Here is a 20,892-nt window from a genome sequence, read left to right as displayed (position 1 = left end):
TACCACAAAGTCCAATAGTTCGGCCAATAACACTGATTTATATGGAATCGTTGCATTGCTTTTTACCCCAAAGCTTTCAAATTTTTCCAATTTAACAATAATTGATGCTAATATTAACACAATCCTGAATTGTCTCCTCACTATGTTCACTATAGGCTAATTTAGTATACACATTGGGCAGGGGACAATCTGGCCAAAATGACCAAGGTTGTCAAAAATATTTTTGGGACACTCAATTTAAATGATTAATACACCAGTGTTAGGTGTCACAGCACACCCTTGTAACGATTATAGTAACATTCAAAGTATTTTTTGATAAATTGTAGTATTGAACAGATGGTATTGGTCATTTGGGGCCAAACAGTGGCCAAAATGACCATAATCTGTTAAATGGGGTCATTAAGACTGACATATTGGGAATCAGCTTAAAATTCTACACAAGAACATATGCATCATTCCCATTTTATAAAGGAGGAAGATAAAGCACACTGAAGACCTCAAATTCCTGCCGATTTGCACAGTTATTATGCAAAATTGCACGAATGGTCAGTTACCCAAAATGGTCAAAAGTCAAAAATAATGATATAAATTACATGAGGTCAAAATACTTTTGAAATGTTCATTTTAAAGGATTAATACACCAATGTTCGATGTCACAGCACATCCTGGTAACGATTCTGGTAACATTGAGGTATTTTTGATAAATTGAACTAATGTTATTGGTCATTTTTATGGCCATAAGTGGCCAAAGTTACCATTAGGTGTTCAATAGGGTCATTAAGACTGATATATATAGAGTCAGCATAATATTCTATACAAGATGGACATTTAAATGTATTCCCATTTTATAAGGGAAGAGATAAAAGACACTGAAGACCTCAAATTCCTGCCTATGTGCGAATGGTCAGTTATGTGTAAAGTACCCAAATAGACCCTCATAGGTCAAAACTGATGGAATGAGGTCAAAATAATTTTGAGATGTTCAATTTAAAGGATTAACACACCCCAATGTTAGGTGTCGCAACACACCCTTGTAACGATTCTGGTAACGTTCGAAGTATTTGGGGGTAAAATGATCTGATGTCATTGGTCATTTTAAGGGCCATAAGTGGCCAAAATAACCATAAGCTATTGAATAGGGTCAATAAGACTGATATATTTGGAATCTGCATAAAATTCTACACAAGATGGATTTTTGAACGCATTTGCATTTTATATTGGGAAGAAGATAAAACACGGTATGAGACCTCAAATTCCTGCCTACATGTATATGTGCACTTTATTATACAAAACTTCGTAAAGGGTCAGTTATGTATAAAGTACCCCCAAATGACCCTCATAGGTCAAAACTGATGGAATAAATTACATAAGGTCAAAATACTTTGTGAGATGTTCAATTTAAAGGATTAACACACCAATGTTAGGTGTCGCAGCACACCTTGTAATGGTTCTGGTAACGTTCGAAGTATTTGGGGGTAAAATGAACTGTCATTGGCCATTTTGAGGGCCATAAGTGGTCAAAATTACCACAAGCTATTAAATAGGGTTATTATGAATGATATATTTGGAATCAGCATAAAATTTTACACTTGAAGGACATTTAAATGCATTCTCATTTTATAAGGGAAGAAGATAAAACACGCTGAAGCCCTGAAATTCCTGTCTATGTGCAGTTTATTATATGCAAAACTGCGTGAATGGTCAGTTGTGGCTAAAGTACGCCAAGTAACCCTCATAGGTCAAAACTGATGGAATAAATTGCATGAGGTCAAAATACTTTTGAGATGTTCAATTTCAAGGATTAATACACCAATGTTAGGTGTCACAGTATGCCCTTGTAACGATTCTGGTAACATTCACAGTATTTTTGGATAAATTGAACTGATGTCATTGGTCATTTTAAGGGTCATAAGTGGCCAAAATGACCTTAAACTGTTAAATAGGGTCATTTAGACTGATATATTTGGAATCAGCATAAAACTTTACACATGAAGGACATTTAAATGCATTCTCATTTTATAAGGGAAGAAGAAAAAACATGCTGAAGACCTCAATTTCCTGCCTATTTGAACAGTTAATAATGCAAATTGCGCGAATGGTCAGTTATGTTTAAAGTACCCAAAATGACCCTCATAGGTCAAAACTGACGGAATAAATTACATGAGGTTGATGGTTATGATCCAGAACACATTTTGAAAATAAATGTGGATTTCTAAAAACATCCAGTCGTACCTCTGATCAATATTTGTAACACATTTCGGCCAAAAAATCATGAAAATTGTCATTTTGGCCAAATTATGGCAAAAATGACCACTGCTATTGTGATTTGGCAAATGAAAGTACTTTATCTGGAATCTGCGTGCATTTTTACTTAAGATAGACCCTTTTAATTGCATGAGGCTACAAAAGCAGTCTGTTAAGGGACCATTTTCCAAAGAGAGGTCAAAATTGTCATTTTTGGCCAAAATGACCAAAATGGCGTGAGTACGGTCAATAAGAGTGGCATTTTTGGAATCAGCGCACAATTTTACCCCGGATAAGCTTGTCAAACCTTCCCCACCAAAAATTTCTGAATAAAGCCCCTGGCTCCTAGACTACCAACCCTTTGTTTTGGTCCAGTGCCCCCCCCCTGGATATCCCGCATACCTTTCTTAACGCAAAAAATAATGTGAATTTGGAATATCCTTTTTCTCGTGCGCGTGTATGGTTGTCTGTATTCACCATTATGTGCGTCCATGCGTGTGCGTAGGTAGGCATGTGTAAGTAGTGATGGGATGGGTGTGGTTGCGTGCGACTGTGGGTACCCTACCAGCTTTCCCCTTTAGTCTGAATAGTACTCGTAAGAAAACCCTATTGCTGATATTTATTCCTTGTTGGAGATGGGTTTGAACTAGATTATGAACATGATGAACAATGTGGCGAAAATGGTAGAGTGTAATCATATTTGAGAAAAAACATTTTGGGTTTTCTTCTTTTATTCCATCATTCATTTATTAGTTCGTGAAAGGTGGACTAAAAATAAAATCGTTGTTTCATTTCGTAATTTATTTTGTTGGTTTGTTTATTTTAGCGTTGTTTACTCCAGTTTAATAATATCAAAAGTGAATATACCCATATTTTACCTTAGCTTTATCTTTCTCAGTGCTTTCTTGACAAGTAATCTTCAATCCACCTCTACGCCATCTTAGTAAGAGTTGTTCTCCTTTCATTGGGGCAACGTAACCAACCAGGCTCTTGATACATTCAATTTTGGGGGAAAGTGAATGATAAAAATCATCTTTGTATTTTTATATATTTATACTGTATCACTTCTGTCAAATATTTTTACCCAAATGCACTGTAAAGTATTGTCTTCTTGAAAAGCATTACATGAAAAACATTAAAACATTACAAAAAATATAAAATAGAAAAAATTAAGTTGCGTACAATTTATTGAGAAGACCAAACAAACAGAAAAGAGAAATAAAAAGGGGGAATACACGCACCTCTCCTTCAATGTTTTCATGTCGTACTTCGACAATAATCACGTGTTCTTCATTCTTCAGAGTTAACTCAGGTATATATGGTGTACAAATAACACGTTTTCCAATGAATACCCATTCAATGGCAGCCACAATCCAAAATTCTGAGAAGTGGTCTAAGTAGATATCGAGATCACGTTCCCTCATGACACACCTTGGGTTACTAGTGCTGGTCGATGGTACAGCAGTAAAGCTTGAAGAATCTATTTGTGGAAGTAATAACAGTTGCATAGAGTTAGGCGTCCTACCAAAGTATTTTATAGCACGCAATGTGTTGTCCCTTTTTATAGGATACGAACACGTGAAATTCACTTTACCTTTTTAAAATTTCATTTGTGTGCATGTTTTATCATATTAGCATAATTATAGCATTCATCTTAATACTTGTCTGTATAATCTCACAAAGCACTTATCTATTTTCCACCTTTTTTACTTTTTTGGCTGAAATTTGTATTTTTCCCTCTAAAAAATTTTTTTTTGTTTCAAAGTTGAAATAATGTGGTTGGGATACGGGTTATGTAATTGGTCATCAATAACACCCCCGCAATGTCTGACTCATTCATTATTGGCATGGGGGTGGTGGCTCAACTTGCCCCTATGCTCAAGTTACCCCGCCTTCCTCTATTATTATTATTATTATCATATCATACCCTGATATTAGTTATGGTATTTTGGCATGGGGTTGTGCAATCAAAACACAATTATCGACAGTTACATCAGCATTTGCCTAAAGAGATCTGTACCAATGTTTTAATGTGTAAAGGCTTCTGGATAATATAAGTATGTCATTTTACATGATTATTTCTAAGCGTAAAATTTTTTATACGCACTCCACATTAGCAAAAACACTTTCTTCTTTTTTGGACCAGTGAATTCTCTGCCCAGCGCCTTTAAAAAATATCCAAGCATGAATATTTTGAAAGACAAACTTATACATATGCTAATTTGTCAATACTCTACACCAACAAGTCAAGCTAATAAACTAAGCCCCCTAAACTAACCTTTAACTGTCAATAAATTTTTAGAATATTACATCCTCTAAATAGTGACACTACGCCTAACGGCCTGTGCACCTGCCATGCTTCTCTTTCAATTTTCAGTTTCATTCACAAGTATGCCCCCCCTTAAGGTTCACAGCAAATATGTTTAATTTTGACGGGAATATGTCGTTCATAAACACTGAGTGAGAGGTTTTCTTCTTGCTTGTCAAATTTTAAGTGAAACAAAATGACCCTGACATTTTCGTGAACCCCCCCCCCCCCCCTCTTTTTTTGAGGGGGCGGGGGCTTCTAAAATTTTAAGTGGGACAGAATTACCTTCATTTTAGTGAAACTTTTGGAGGGGGCTTGTCAATTTTTTCCTAGGGAAAATGTGCCTCCCCTTTTTGTAAAACCCTGGATTTTTTTTATTGTAATCAAGGGTTGCGTGACATTACACTAAATAATATAATTATTCATCCCTGTTTTCGTAGAAGCGTAACCAAGAGAGAAAAATTACTATTCAAAATATCAATATGAGTTGCATCGACTTTAAACTTAATGCTGCTCTTAGCCAATAATGTTAGAAACAAATCCCCCCTCGCTCTCTCTCTTTTCCTCTCTCTCTCTATTTTCTTCTTATTTTTTCAAATTTAAAATCTTATTTTTTACATTGTTATCTTGATATCATTTTCTAGAGATGGCTGCATTTCGAACATTGCATGCACATCTAACTCTGCTTCGGTAATGCAGTCCATGCAGTGGGTCCCTGCAAGAGAGCAAAGTGCGACCGACCGAAAAAAGTACTATGTAGAATGGAATTCGCATTTTACAGGTATTGACGGCATGATAAGGTCCGGGATAAGGTAGATTTTGTAACATCAAACCGTCCATTTTGATAATATTGGATAGATTCTTATAAAAAATTTCTTTAAAAAGCGGTAGTTCTATGAAAATTACAAGTAAAATCGGTAAGCGGTCGAAATGTCTAAAAAGCGGTAGACTATACCGCCAAATTGGTAGAGTTGGCAACTATGCCGTTTAGTTTCCATTACAATGTCTAGAATAGCCTTAAAATACCCACCAATCCCAATGGATTAGGAATGATTTCAATGTAGAATGAGTTATTATCTTTTAGACAAGTGAATGTAATTTGCAAGCTCTTCCCCAAAATAGGTTTCCATTTTTCTCCATGTTAAATCAATATATATACAGTGCGTCCCAGAAAAAACGGAACTGAGTTTAGCGATCATTTATCATAACTTAATCATAAATAAAATAGACAAATGACCTACCAATTTAAAGCTTAGAATCCCCTCTTTCATCTGATATTACTTAGATTATTTCTTATTCACGCATGAGTGAGCAAAAACAATTTGAAGAAAGGATACCAAAAACTCATTTGGCGGGGGGTATCTGGGTTTCAAAAAGAAAACCACATTTCTGAAAAGTTCAATATCTGCTCTTTAATTTGGTACCTAAATTACAGAAAATGGTCAAGAAATAACAAAGTTCTGGTCATTTGAAATAAGGCTTTAATTTCAATAATTTCATAAAATGAAGAGGTTCTCCAGGCTGGCTTTCTAACTCACTCGACACTCCGTTTTGTTGACGATCAGCCATGCATTAAATCTTTTGTTCACCATGCGAAAGCTTATGTGGGAAACCGGTGAAAACACGTTTATCTCATGAAATTATGGAAATACAAGCCTTATTTCAAATGACCAGAACTTTTTTATTTCTTGACCAAATTCAGTAATTGAGGTACCAAATTAAAGAGCAGATATTGAACTTTTGAGAAATGAGGTTTTCCTTTTGAAACCCAGATACCCCCCGCAAAATGAGTTTTTGGTATCCTTTCTTCAAATTGTTTTTGCTCACTCATGCGTGAATAAGAAATAACCTAAGTAATATTAGATGAAAGAGGAGATTCTAAGCTTTAAATTGGTAGGTCATTTGTATATTCTATTTATGATTAAGTTATGATAAATGATCGCTAAATCTCGGTTTCGTTTATTCTGGGACGCACTGTATATTAATTATTACAGCATTTCAATTATTTCATTTAGTCAACCACCACATGAGACTTAAATCAACAATTAAAAACTAAGATGGGAGACTGAGTGACTTAGAAACCGGAAACCTTACCACTTTGTCGATAATAGATGAAGACTTCTGCATCCTTTGGCTTTGTGAATACACCACAATGGGGCATCGTTACTATCACAGGACTGTCAAAGATTGCATCAGAAGGTGACATCTTCAATCCAACCGAAATGATGGCTTCTGTCTCCTTCAGCTCCAGCTCAGGTGGGACGTCTTCAATCACTTCCACGGTGATGTCCTTTGCGCTGTAAATTTCATATTTCGAAATCCTGACCGTAATACCATGCTTTTCAAGTTGAATCAAGTCTTCCTCTCCATCATCTGCATGGTCCTCTTCTCTTTCTGTAGTTTTGGTTTGACTTTCATTCTGCTCACTCTGCTCCCTCTTATCTGCAAGGTTTGGATCACCCTGGGGTGTTATGGAATCCTCTGAAACTGCTTCAGCAGAGACCTTAGATTCATTGGGACGTTCTGTATTCAAGCTTTCTGTTGATTTGTTGGAGAAATGTTGAATACAACAATCATGCATAATGAGCCTTAAAGGACAAGTCCACCCAAACAAAAACTTGATTTGAATAAGAGGAGAAAAATTCAACAAGCATAACACTGAAAATTTCATCAAAATCGTATGTAAAATAAGAAAGTTATGACATTTCAAAGTTTCGCTTCATTTCACAAAAACAGTTATATGAACGAGCCAGCTACATCCAAATGAGAGAGTCGATGATGTCATTCACTCACTATTTCTTTTGTTTGTTATTGTTTGAAATATGAAATATTTTGATTTTATCGTCATTGTCATGTGAAATGAAGTTTCATTCCTCCCTGAACACGTGGAATTCCATTATTTTAACATTTTGTGCTTCAGGCAAGGAGTTCCCAATCTTCAAATTTGTAAAAATTGAAATATTGTATAATTCAAATAATAAAAAAACAAAAGAAATAGTGAGTGAGTGACATCATCAACTCTCTCATTTAGATGTAACACTGGCTCGTTCATATAACAATTTGTTAAAAATAAGCGAAACTTTGAAATGTCATAATTTTCTTATTTTACATCCGATTTTGATGAAATCTTCAGCATTGTGCTTGTCTGATTTTTTTATGGATTCAAATCAACATTTTTCTGAGGTGGACTTGACCTTTAAGCGAATGACACACGACAATGACCTTAAACTGACACTTGCTCAAAATGGTGTTGCAGATATACCTTGGATGCCAAACCTCTCCCCTTACACATACACAGCCCACACACACGCATACACACACTGTCATACAGACAAACACATGCTATTTTGTCCCTCTATAAACTGGGGACATCCCGATAGACCGCGGGTCCCATAGTCCGCAGTGCGTGTAAAATTATGATCATATATATCAAATGTCATCGAGAGGTCCAAAAGTCAATACGAGACCATGGGGTTCTATCAGGTGCGGATCCATGGGGGGGGCGAGGGGGAACTGCCTCACCCACTCCCCCCACTCTAAGAAGAGGGGAGAGGGGAAAAGGAGAGAATAAAAAGAGAGAGGAAGATGGGAAAAGAAGATAATAGAAAAGAGAGTAAGAGGGGGAAAGGAAAGACAAAGAAAAAGGGAGAAGAACACGGGAAAAGAAGAGAAAAAAGAGAGGAGGGAAAAGGAAGGGAAGAAAAGAAAGCTAGGAGAAAGGAAAAGGAGGAAAAAGAAGAAAAAAGAGGAAGGAAGAACAGAATATGTAAATAGAGAGGAAGATGGGGAGAAAGATAAGAACAAAGAGAGATAGAGGAAGAGGGGAAAAGAAGAGAATAAAAAGAGAGAGAGTGGAAGGGGAGGGAGAAAAGAAAAAAAATAAAAGAGAAAAAAGGGAAAGAAAAGAAAAAGAAAGAGGGATAAGTAATGGGGGAAAGATAAACAAAGAGGAAGAGGGAAAAGAAAGAAAAGAAAAGAAAAGAAGAAGAAAAATAGGAAGAGAATAATATTAAAAAGAGAGAAAGATGGGAAGAAAGATAACGAAAAGAGAGATGGAAATGAATGTCGAATGTCCCACTGGGGATTTGAAATTTCATCTTTTTAGGTTTGAATATAAACAAATTCAGTTTAATCATTGAAATATGTATCGTCTTAATGACTTTTCGACCAGTCCATAATATTTAACATTTCTGATCGCGCTTCGCGCTCGTGGTAATTATCTAGTTACATACGTGTCCTGTTCAGGTTCACAAACATTGCCCAGAATGAAATTTAATTTTTAGCTTGCATATGGCTTATGAGATCATAACACATTTATGTTGCTTATAAAGTAAATCTAGGAAATGACTGTTAGGACATGGGCGTTTTGCCCCCCCCCCACAAAAAAAGAGAGAATCAAGGCTAAGAAAAATAGAGAGAAAAGGAAAGGCATTAGGATGAAATAAACTATTATTTTCCAAATATTATGTCAAAATCTATCACAACCTTGTATTTTTGTAATAAAAGTGTCAACATATTTGCTTGCTCGCTTCGCTCACTCCCAACATCTTATCAATTTTATGCGATACGCCATATCGAGCCCCCTCGAAATTGTTGGCTAATTACTGCACTTGGACAAATCAACTTTGAGCGGCCTATCGGGGAAAATATGGGTGAAAAAATGGCCCCTCCCCCTATTGGCGGAAGCTGGGTCCGCCCCTGACTTAGGCTTTCAGGATAAAATACAGGAAAATAAAAAAAAATCAGATCGCGCTTCGAGTTCTCATTATTTATTTATGCCTTGTGAGATACCTCAATGTGTTTTTAAAGAATAAAATCTCAGATTTTCTTAACGTCTACCCTCCCTCCCCCCCCCCATTTCACTTATTTCTTTATTTTTGTGCCCTCGCCCCCCCCCCCTGCAACCATGCTGAATAAATACGCCACTGATGAGGATAATTAGTCTAGATTGCATATTTCCAAGAGGTTATCATTAATAATATTGAAGGGTATACTGAAACAACAGTACAGAAACTACAGCTCACGTTCACTATATTCTAGTAGGGCCTATACTCTGGTAAGAAGTTAAACCAAATTGAAACCCCCCAAAATCACTCGTGCTTCGCGCTCCCATTGATATTACATCATGGGCGGAAATCCCAGGGGGACGGGGGGACGCATAGGCGGCGGAAGCAAGGGGGAGGGGTGACGAGGGGGACGTGTCCCCCCTAAATCTGAGGAGGGGGGACGGTCCCCCTAAATTTGTTGTTGATGACCTTTTTTTTTTCCTTGTCAATTTATTTCCCTACGTTCCCCTAATTTTTTTGGGTCTACTTTTTTTTTTGCTTGTCCCCTCCTAATATTCATGGCTTCCGCCGGCAATGGGGGGACATGTCCCACCTACTCAAAATAGTAGGGGGAACAAAATATCAGATGTCCCCCTACTATTTTGGTCTTTGATAATCATAGAAATACATCATTCTAAATCGAAATAAATCATAATTTGGGATGAGATTACCTTACTTTGGCGATGATAACCTTTTTTTTGCTTGTCATATTTTCCCGCCCCTTGTCCCCATAGGCGGATCCAGGGGGCCGAGCTCCCCCCCCCCCCCCCTCTTGGCGGAGCAAAAAAAAAACGAAAGAAAGAAGGAAAAAAGAGAGGAGAAAATGAAGAGAAGGACGACGAAGGCATAAAATAAGATAAGGGGAAGACTTGGAAAATAAAAAAATCTTTCGTGCAACTATATAAAACTTCGCCCTCATATTGCCTATTAGGTGATTTACATAACTTGTTGAATATGGAGTTTGAATATCAAGTTTGGAAGTCAATATACAACACATATTTCACCTCGGAAATCGGACTTTCATTACTTTGTGTAATCTACAACTTGGTTTTTAAAAAGTGCTCTGTAAATATGTCAATTTTATGGTTTGAATGTTAAAATTTGCTGCTTGCGCTACGCGCTCGCAAATTTTGATTTATCAGGTGCCTATATTTTTGTGTATCCCATAAAGTTTTCAAAATATCCCTTTTCTGGTCTGATTGTTAAGGCGCATCAGCTAGAGCCCTGCACGCTCGCATTAGGATTGGCGAGTTATATAAATGTTTCAATATTGTTTATACAACAAACTACTTAAAATCCCCTTTTCATGACAGTTTATCGAAAATTATAGCTCGCGACTTGCGCTCGCATTAATGGTTAAAAATATTTAAACTGATGCATCCTATTCATAATCACAAAAGTGAAATGTCCAGTTTTTACGCCATGATGTCATCAGATTTCGTGCCCTCATTAGGCATTAATAAATATGATATCAATTTAATAATTAAATTGTCCCTTTGTTTCATCTTGCGCTTAGCAAGATGAATAGGAAGATAGTCATCATTTTCATATGATGGCCTGTCGTAAGGATGTCCCGGTCCTATGTCAAAACTCAAAGTAATAATAAAATCAGCTCTTTTTTAATTGCGATCCATATCCACCTTACAATTTTTCTACAAAGTGCTAGAAATATAAAGCTGAAATTGACTATTTTTCAGATCGGACTATCAAAGTTTCATGATTTTCATGATTAAAGTTGTATTTAGAATGCCTAGATTCTAGGTCTAAATATGAAACACGCTCGCGCATGTTCATTCAGATACCCAACTTGTTCTCTAATTAAAATCATTCTCCAGTTTCAGATCACAATATAAAAAATATTCTGCTCGCGCTTTGTGCTCGCATTATTAATGTAGGAAGACCCCATATTACTCATCATTTTGATGATTTACATTACATGAACAGAGTGGCCCACTTTTAAGTCTAAATCTTAATTTTTTTCTGCTCACGCTTCGCACTCCCATCAATCGTTAAATCACATAGATATCCTGTTCACGATTACAAGAACTGATTGAAATTTTCCATTCTTTCTTTAAAAAGTTCAAAAATGTTCAGCTCGCGCTTCGCGCTCACATCTTTTGATTGTTAAAATATGTGACGCCTTCATGGCTAAGTGCAAGCAGTCCTTAACAGGTACCAGTTTAAAACGTATAATTTTTTTTTTTGCTCGCACTTTGCGCTCGCATTATTAATACTCATATTTTTTAGGATTTACAAATCATGAATAGAGTGTCTCGTTCAATTAATATTATAGGACTAAACCTAGAAATTTTCCGCTCGCGCTTCGCGCTTGTTTTAATTGTTTACTCATATACCTATTCTGCTTGAGTTAAAAAAAAGTGCTTAGAATTTCCTTTCCTTGGGTGAAAATTTCAAAAAGTTTCAGCTCGCCCTTCGCGCTCGCATTATTTGATTGCTAAATGCTATTTTAACAGGTATCTTTTTCATCAGTTCATTTCCCCTCGCGCTTTGCGTTCGTATAAGTTGCATACATGTCTTTTTCAGGATAACAAACATTGCCCAAAATCAGTTCAAATGTTAGGACAAATACATAAAATTTCCCCCAAAACTTAGCTCGCGCTTCGCGCTCGCATCATATAAATGAGGATTCTGATATTATGTATTAATTTATAAGAATAATGCCAAGAAGTGACTAATGAGGACTACCCCTTCAAAGAAACAAACAAAAATTATCTTCGAGCTCCCGATCGGAGAAAATATGGCTGAAACAAATTTACGCCACACACCCCCCTGTTACACCCACAAATGTAATAATCGCCCACAAATGTAATAACGCCCACAAATGTAATAACACTTTACCCACAAATGTAATAACGCCCACAAATGTAATAACACTTTACCCACAAATGTAATAATTTCGCCCACAAATGTAATAATGCACTTTACCCACAAATGTAATAATTTTTGATCGCCCACAAATGTAATAATGACTTTACCCACAAATGTAATAAATTTGAAGTGATTTTTGACGAATCCTTTCTAGACTAAAATCCTGTAGGAATGCATTCATATAGCACAAAAGTGCAAAGTCTTTCTTGGGGATAAGTCCAAAGTTTTTTTTCCAGACCCGATTAATTGAAAAATTATTATATAAGTCCAAAGTCTTTTTTCCAGACCCGGTTGTTTCAAAAATTATTATATAAGTCCAAAGTCTTTTTTCCAGACCCAGTTAATTCAAAAATTATAATATCAGTTCAAAGTCTTTTTTCCAGACCCAGTTGTTTAAAAAATTATTGTATAAGTCCAAAGTCTTTTTTCCAGACCCGGTTGATTAAAAAAATATAATATCAGTCCAAAGTCTTTTTTCCAGACCCAGTTAATTAAAAAAATTATTATATAAGTCCAAAGTCTTTTTTCCAGACCCGGTTAATTCAAAAATTATAATATCAGTCCAAAGTCTTTTTTCCATACCTGGTTGTTTAAAAAATTATCATATAAGTCCAAAGTCTTTTTTCCAGACCCGGTTAATTAAAAAATTACAATATCAGTCCAAAGTCTTTTTTCCAGACCCAGTTGTTTCAAAAATTATTATATAAGTCCAAAGTCTTTTTTCCAGACCCAGTTAATTAAAAAATTATTATATAAGTCCAGTCTTTTTTCCAGACCTGTTTATTTCAAAAATTATAATATAGGTCCAAACTAACATACGATAATGATATTCTAGTGGAATAAAAATGAGAATCGAGCATAGTCTTTTCTCCAGACCCAGTTATTTAAAACTGGTGGAATCAGGCAAAAAGTAACCCAACCCTCTTATTAATGTTTAATAACATGGAAATATAGCATAGTCTTTCATCCAGACCCAGATCTTTCAAATAACACATGAATAATAATAATAATAATAATAATAAATTAGTAATAATAAAAAAAGAAAAGCAAACAAAGACCCACGATCCTATTTATGTTGAGTAACATGGAAATATAGCGTGGTCTTTCCTCCAGACCCAGTTATAAAAATCATAAAAAACACAACAACAACCAACAACAAAACAAAGACCCTGTAATCTTATCAACATTGAATAGCATGCAAATATGGTGTAGTCTTTCTCCAGACCCAATTATTTCAAAATAAAAAAAATTATTTTAAAAAAGAACAACAGAATCTAAAACCCAACTATCCTTCAAACTAATAACTTTCAATAAATAAAAGTTTAGAGAGTTTTCTTTATTCCAGACCTTGTCATTTTCAAATATAAGATAAATGAAATCTTCATAACTAAGACTCAATCTTATTCTCGTGCCTGTTCAACATGAATAAGATGATTGTGGGAGTATTTCATCAACAGTTACATCCGACCTTGATGTTGATTGGCTATTAAAGATGCAGTGCTTCCATGGTTAGTGTTGGATAAAATGGGACTTGGCGGATTAAACGTCAGACAACTCATTTCATGAAATGCTTCCCGGGCTCTAAGTTTTGATGGTTTCAATTAATTATAAATTTCTTTGCCTGGAAGAAAAAGTGAATGTTTAAATACATTATATATTACAGGATCTTAGGCTGGAAGAGGGTTTTAATTTTAAATGTTTGTTTTGTTGTTCTGTTTTTTTTAATAAGCTGGTCTGGTCAAATTAAGTATGCGTTATCACAAGGGTTTTGTAGTTTGGAAGATGTTGGGGTCTAAGTTTTAAGATTAACGTTTCGCTTAATTTGTATTTTTAAAGGACAAGTCCACCCCAACAAAAACTTGATTTGAATAAAAAGAGAAAAATTCAACAAGCACAACACTGAACATTTCATCAAAATCGAATGTAAAATAAGAAAGTTATGGCATTTTAAAATTTCGCTTATTTTCAACAAAATATTCATATGAACGAGCCAGTTACATCTAAATGAGAGAGTTGATGATATCACTCACTCGCTATTTCTTTTGTAATTTATTATATGAAATATGTAATATTTTGATTTTCTCGTCATTGTCATGTGAAATGAAGTTTCATTCCTCCCTGAACACATGGAATTCCATTATCTTAACATTTTGTGCTTCAGGCGAGGTCCTAATCGTAAAATTTGTAAAAACTGACATATTATATAATTACAATAACAATAAAAAACAAAAGAAATAGTGAGTAAGTGACATCATCGACTCTCTCATTTGGATGTAACTGGCTCGTTCATATAACTATTTTGTTGAAATTAAGCGAAACTTTGAAATATCATAATTTTCTTATTTTACATCCGATTTTGATGAAATTTTTAGCATTGTGCTTGTCTGATTTTTCTCTATTGATTCAAATCAATATTTTTCTTGGGTGGACTTGACCTTTAAGAGATCTGGGTGAGGGGTAAAGACATTACTCTAAGCCTAAGCATTTATACTGGGTTTAATTTTGAAGATTGGTCCTAGCTGTGATTTTTAAATAACCGGGTCTTGAAGAAAGACTAAGCATAATACTCGTCTTATTCCACAAGAATAAGAATATGACAAAGTTTTATGTTTTTAAGATTGTTTAAATCATTTTTAAATGACTGGGTCTGGAATAAAGACAACGCTCTGGACATGTGCTTTTCTACATGCATGGTCTTAATTTGGAGGATTGTTGGTTCTTTGATTCGTTGTTGGGGTTTGGGTTTTATTGATTTTTTATTCTTGAAATTGTGTCTGGAGGAAAGTCGATCTTCGACAATTGGTCTTCGTGTTATTCCACAGTAATCAGATTATCGGGTCTTCGTTTTAGAATATTTGTAAAAACTATTGCATATTTTTAAAATAATAACCAAGTCTGGAGGAAGGATGTTTGCTTTACCCATGCATTATTGCAATATTTTGTTGGGGTCTTCGTATTATTAAAAAACTTGGTGTGGGGTAAAGACATATTTCTTTTCTGGGTGTAACTTTGGAAGATTGGTCTTAGATTTGAAGTTTTGTAAATTCATTTTTTAAATAGCCGCCGGTCTGGAGAAAAGAGTACGTTTTAAAACTCGCGTTATTCCACAAGAATAAGAATATGATAGGGTCTTATGTTACAAGATTTTTTTTGCGATTTGTTTTAATGATTAGGTCTGGACTAAATACAACGCTCTAAACTTCTTTTCAAAACATTTCTTAGGTTGAAGAATTGTTTGGTCTTAGATTTTGATTTATTATTATTATTAGCGTAATTTTGAAAAATAAAACTAGGTCGGGCTGAAAGACTTTGCTACATGTATATGTCCATGTTATCCAGCATTAATAAGATTATGGGGTCTTTATACTGTTTTGAAAATGTACATGTAATTCATAATTTTGAATAACTGGGTTTGGAGAAAAGACTATGCTATATTTTCATGGAATTCAACATTACCAAGAGTGGAGGATCTTTTTTTCAATCATTTCTTATTTTGAAATAATCTGGTCTGGCTGAATGTCTATAACATCAATGGATTGTGTGGTCTTAAAATATTTGATGAATGTTTTAAATGACCCGGAGAATGTCTTTGCGCTAAATGAATGCATTAATGTAGGGTTTAGTTTTCAGTTTTAAGTAACCGGGCCGAGAGAAAAGACTTTTCATTTTTGTGCTACATGAACGCTTACTTTAGGGTTTAGTTTTTAGTTTTAAGTAACCAGGTCAAGATTACTCTTGATTCTCAATTTACTCTTAGCGCATATATTCACAATAATACACCAAATAAGTTGAAACAACTACAGACATTAATTCCACCAGTCTTCATTAACTGAGTCTGGAAAAAAGACTAAGCTCGATTCTCATTTTTATTCCACTGGAGTATCATTATCGTATCTTAGTTTGGACTTATATTATAATTTTTGAAATACCCAGGACTGAAAAAAGACTTTGGACATATCGTATAATTTGTTTAACAACTGAGTCTAGAAAAAAGACTACGCTTGATTCTCAATTTACTCTTAGCGCATGTATCCACAAAAATACACCAAATAATTTGAAACAACTACAGACATTAATTCCACCAGTCTTCATTAACTGGGTCTGGAGAAAAGACTAAACTCGATTCTCATTTTTATTCCACTGGAATATCATTATCGTATCTTAGTTTGGACTTATATTATAATTTTTGAAATACCCGGGTCTGAAAAAAGACTTTGGACATATCGTATAATTTGTTTAACAACTGGGTCTGGAAAAAAAACTTTGGACTTATATTTCAATTATTGAATTAACCGGGTCTGGAAAAGAGAATACGCTTGATTCTCAATTTACTCTTAGCGCATGTATTCACAATAATACACCAAATAAGTTGAAACAACTAAAGACATTAATTCCACCAGTCTTCATTAACTGGGTCTGGAGAAAAGACTAAGCTCGATTCTCATTTTTATTCCACTGGAATATCATTATCGTATCATAGTTTGGACTTATATTATAATTTTTGAAATACCCGGGTCTGAAAAAAGACTTTGGACATATCGTATAATTTGTTTAATAACTGGGTCTGGAAAAAAGACTTTGGACTTATATTTCAATTTTTGAATTAACTGGGTATGGAAAAAAAGACTTTGCACTTTTGTGCTATATGAACGCATTACTATAGGGTTTAGTTTTTCGTTTTAAGTAACCGGGTCTGGAGAAAAGACTACGCTTGATTCTCGATTTACTCTTATAGCATATATTCACAATATAAGCCATATAAGTTGAAACAACAACAAAGACATTAATTCTACCGGTCTTAATTAACTGGGTCTGGAGAAAAGACTACGCTCGATTCTCATTTTTATTCCGCTGGGATATCATAATCGTATCTTAGTTTGGAACTTGTATCATAATTTTTGAAATAACCGGGTCTGGAAAAAGACTTTGGACTTATATAATAATTTTCTAAACAACCGGGTCTGGAAAAAATACTTTGGACTTATATAATAGTTTTTGAAACAACCTGGTCTGGAAAAAGACTTTGGACTTATCTCCAACAAAGACTTTTCACTTTGTGCTATATGAACGCATTACTATAGGATTTTAGTTTAGAACGGATTCGCCAAAGATCCCTTCAAATTTATTACATTTGTGGGTAAAGTCATTATTACATTTGTGGGCGATCAAAAATTATTACATTTGTGGGTAAAGTGCATTATTACATTTGTGGGTGAAATTATTACATTTGTGGGTAAAGTGTTATTACATTTGTGGGCGTTATTACATTTGTGGGTAAAGTGTTATTACATTTGTGGGCGTTATTACATTTGTGGGCGTTATTACATTTGTGGGTGCAACACCCCCCCCATTGGCGAAAGCTGGAACCGCCCCTGTGTCCCCCCTACCTTTTGGTATTTATGTATTCATGGATTTTTTTCAAGAACACATTAATAAGTGGTCTTTATTATTTTTTTAATGTGATTATAAGATAATTTATGTTAGCCTGGCCGGGAGTGGGCGCCATTTTTCGAAAAGTACACATGGGTGCAAAACATCAGGTCAAATTTGCTCCTCCTCCCCTTGAAATCCTGGATCCGCGACTGGGTTCTATAACAATAACCCAATTAGGGCAATCAGCCCCTGACAACTACTTCAAGGAAAATATTATCCCCATATTTTTTACCGCCAGGGACTGTTACCCCCTCCCCCCGGAAATTTACTCTCCAGACAATTACCCCAGATAATTATGAAAATAATAATTGTGAAAATGCCTTAACGTGACGACATGGCGTGGTACTTTATCTTACCATGTCTTAATTATTCATTGGCGGCCGAAGGCAAAACATTTAGAGTGATCCACCTGAAATTTTGGGATGGACACAGGTAAAAAATTGACAAGCAAATCAACCAAAATTTTAGGAGGGACCACCAAAATATTTTGACAAGGAAAAAAAAGAAGGTTATCAACAAAAACATTTTAGGGTGGTCTACCTCACTTTAGGGGGGGGGGGACGTAGAAAAGAAATTGACGGCCAAAAAGGTTTTCGACTAAAAATTTAGGGGGACCGTCCTCCCACCTCAAATTTAGGGGGAAAGCCCCCCCCCCCATCCTTCCCGCTTCCGCCGCCTAAGTAATCAATCAGCTTATTTCGACATAGCGATATCAAGTCGATACGTCCACATGGCGAGATATGAAGTGTACAAGTCCCGGCAAGAATCCCGATATATCGCCATGTTGACATGTAACATATTTAGGTCGACTTGGCAAGATACAATATCTCGTGGACTGACTTGGCAGGATAACGAATCTCGCCGTGCGGACATAATAAGCTTATTTAGTCGACATGGCAAGATAAAGTACCTCGCCATGTCGTCAAGTCTATGGCATTTTAGAGGCTCCGTATGGCGTCTAGAGGGCATATTTCCGGGGGGGGGGGGGGGGGTAACAGTCCCCGACGATAAAAATATGGAGATAATATTTTTCTTGAAGTAGATTTCAGGGGGCGATTGTCTTGTGGTTCATCGTTATAGAACCCCAGTGACTCGTATCAATAACCTTTTGACCTCTTGATGACATGGATTTCACTATATTGTCCTGATCATTATTTTACATACACCGCGGACTATCGGACCCGCGGTCTATCGGACTCGCGGTCTAACGGACCCGCGGTCTATCGGGCTGTAACCTATAAACTGCCTTAATAACAATTTACCCTTCCCTACGGTTGTAATGTTTTCCATGCATCTTACCTTGATAATAGTGGACCTCTTCACGAGATTTTATTCTGAAAATTAATCAAATGTGAATAAACATTAAATCTACAAGGTATCATGACATTTACATTGATGGCTCATGATCCTTTGGTATTCTTTTACTTCGTTAAAAGTTGCAAAAGAAAAAGGTAATAAAAAATAAACAAACCTATTAACTTCTTAAAGCACCATTCATGTTTTAAATCCATTAAAGAACTACATTTGATTATAATTGATTGATCGGTAACTTTTAACTATGAAGCTAAGACTAGAAAATTTAATATTGTTATACATGAGTGTTTAACATCATGTTATTTCTTTTACATTCATTTATTGCAATTCTTCAAAAAATAGTAGAGAGTTGGTAGATTAGAAAAAAGCGTGCATATGCATGGGTCATACTGAACAAACCAAATCACCTCGATAAGATCATCTGTTCAACCACTTCATCTTTGGCATAGTGTATTGGTAGTTTCCCTGACTTATCAGCCACATCTGGCTTAGCTCCGTTCTCAAGAAGATAGCACACCAAAGCCTTCTCGGGTGATAGGTTTCCATTGTAAAACTCGTCTGAAATCTGAATCAACCAAAAGTAGTAATCCGAGGCCTGTTTTTTACCCGATCTTTCGTCCGTGGAGGGGGATGATGGTCGACCCCTACCCCCTCCCATTCCCCCGAAGTCTCCGCCGTCGGCAATTCGGTCGTGAATAAAAACAACCACGAATCAAATGGTAAAAGTAATGTAAATTATTTTTAAATATTATCTTGGTAGCTTTTATTGGTCAGGAAACAATGAAAATTTAAAAAACACCTGCCTGACATGAACCTGAACAGAGGTTTATTGATATGCAATGACGAACACAAAAAATATCGTAAATATTCGTATCATAATTATGATATCCGATAACGCGCCCCAACATGCCCAATGCCTATGTGACCCAATCGCTTATAATGTTGACAGTGCATTACAAACTGATCCCAAATTAATAGAAGTAAGAAAAGCAATTTTTATTCAACAATCTAATAATGACATAATATATGTTTATTCTCTATTTCTTCTCTTTCGAAGGGACCCTTTTTAATCAAGGATTTGTAACATGACCGAGATGTCACTCTATGTTTATCCTTAATTTTTTTTTACAAAGAATTAAGAGATAAGGAAAGTGATAACAGTCACTGAACGTTTGCGATATAATGCAAAATAATATCCAAGTTTATGTTTAATTAATTATTATATTTTTGTCATAGGCAGAATTGAAGAATAAATCACCTTTCGTAGCGTGTCACTTTCTTCTACATGTCTCCCAGTATTGTAACAGAGTTTGATGGCTTCATGTAGACACATCTGACCGTCAGCTGCCTGGACATTGAGATCAGCTCCTTGACACATTAAAATTTCAATGGCGGTGGTTTGACCACGTTGAATAGCAAGATGAATAGCCTTTAGATCATGGTTAAAAGAGGTTGGGATAAAAGGAGAACTATTCTTCCTGACTGAATATATTTACTTAATGTACCTTAAACCCTTTTTATTTATCGTACTTTGCTTAAAAAGTATAGTCAAATTCTCACTTCGGTAAGAAAAGGTTACACATTAATTATCATTGCCCTAGGAAGCAGGGGTGCTGGGGTTTTTTGAAAGAAAAAAATCCCCATTAATCTTTTAAAAGGAACTGCGTGTTTTATACATAATATACAGCACCCCAGGTGCGGTGATCCTGGGGAGCCAGGAGGCACAGTGCCCCCACTTTTTGGATCATTGAAAAGGAGTCCTTTTAACGCAAGGAAAGTTCACCCTAACGAACGTGTACTGTGCCCCTTTCACCTGAGGACCCGTTAAAGGTGTTACCAAGTGCCCTTTCTCGAAAAAGTTTCGGGGGAGGGGGGCAA

The 20,892-nt window shown here is 35.6% G+C and overlaps 1 protein-coding gene across 1 annotated transcript; it reads right to left on the bottom strand.

The window, feature by feature from the left end:
- Window positions 1–3,095: 3,095 nt before the first annotated feature.
- LOC121406206 lies at window positions 3,096–20,463 on the bottom strand. The gene is made up of 6 exons (XM_041597229.1): window positions 20,273–20,463; window positions 19,422–19,579; window positions 19,000–19,034; window positions 6,647–7,090; window positions 3,486–3,724; window positions 3,096–3,233 (listed from the first exon to the last, which is right to left on the bottom strand). The coding sequence occupies exons 1-6, from the start codon at window positions 20,390–20,392 to the stop codon at window positions 3,096–3,098; spliced, it is 1,134 nt and encodes a 377-aa protein (XP_041453163.1). The 5' UTR covers window positions 20,393–20,463.
- Window positions 20,464–20,892: the final 429 nt, after the last annotated feature.

Source organism: Lytechinus variegatus, chromosome 19 (genome assembly GCF_018143015.1).
Source record: "Lytechinus variegatus isolate NC3 chromosome 19, Lvar_3.0, whole genome shotgun sequence".
In the NCBI taxonomy this organism is placed as follows: domain Eukaryota; kingdom Metazoa; phylum Echinodermata; class Echinoidea; order Temnopleuroida; family Toxopneustidae; genus Lytechinus; species Lytechinus variegatus.
Note: the sequence above shows the minus strand (reverse complement) of the source record. Positions and strands in the feature narration are given on the sequence as shown.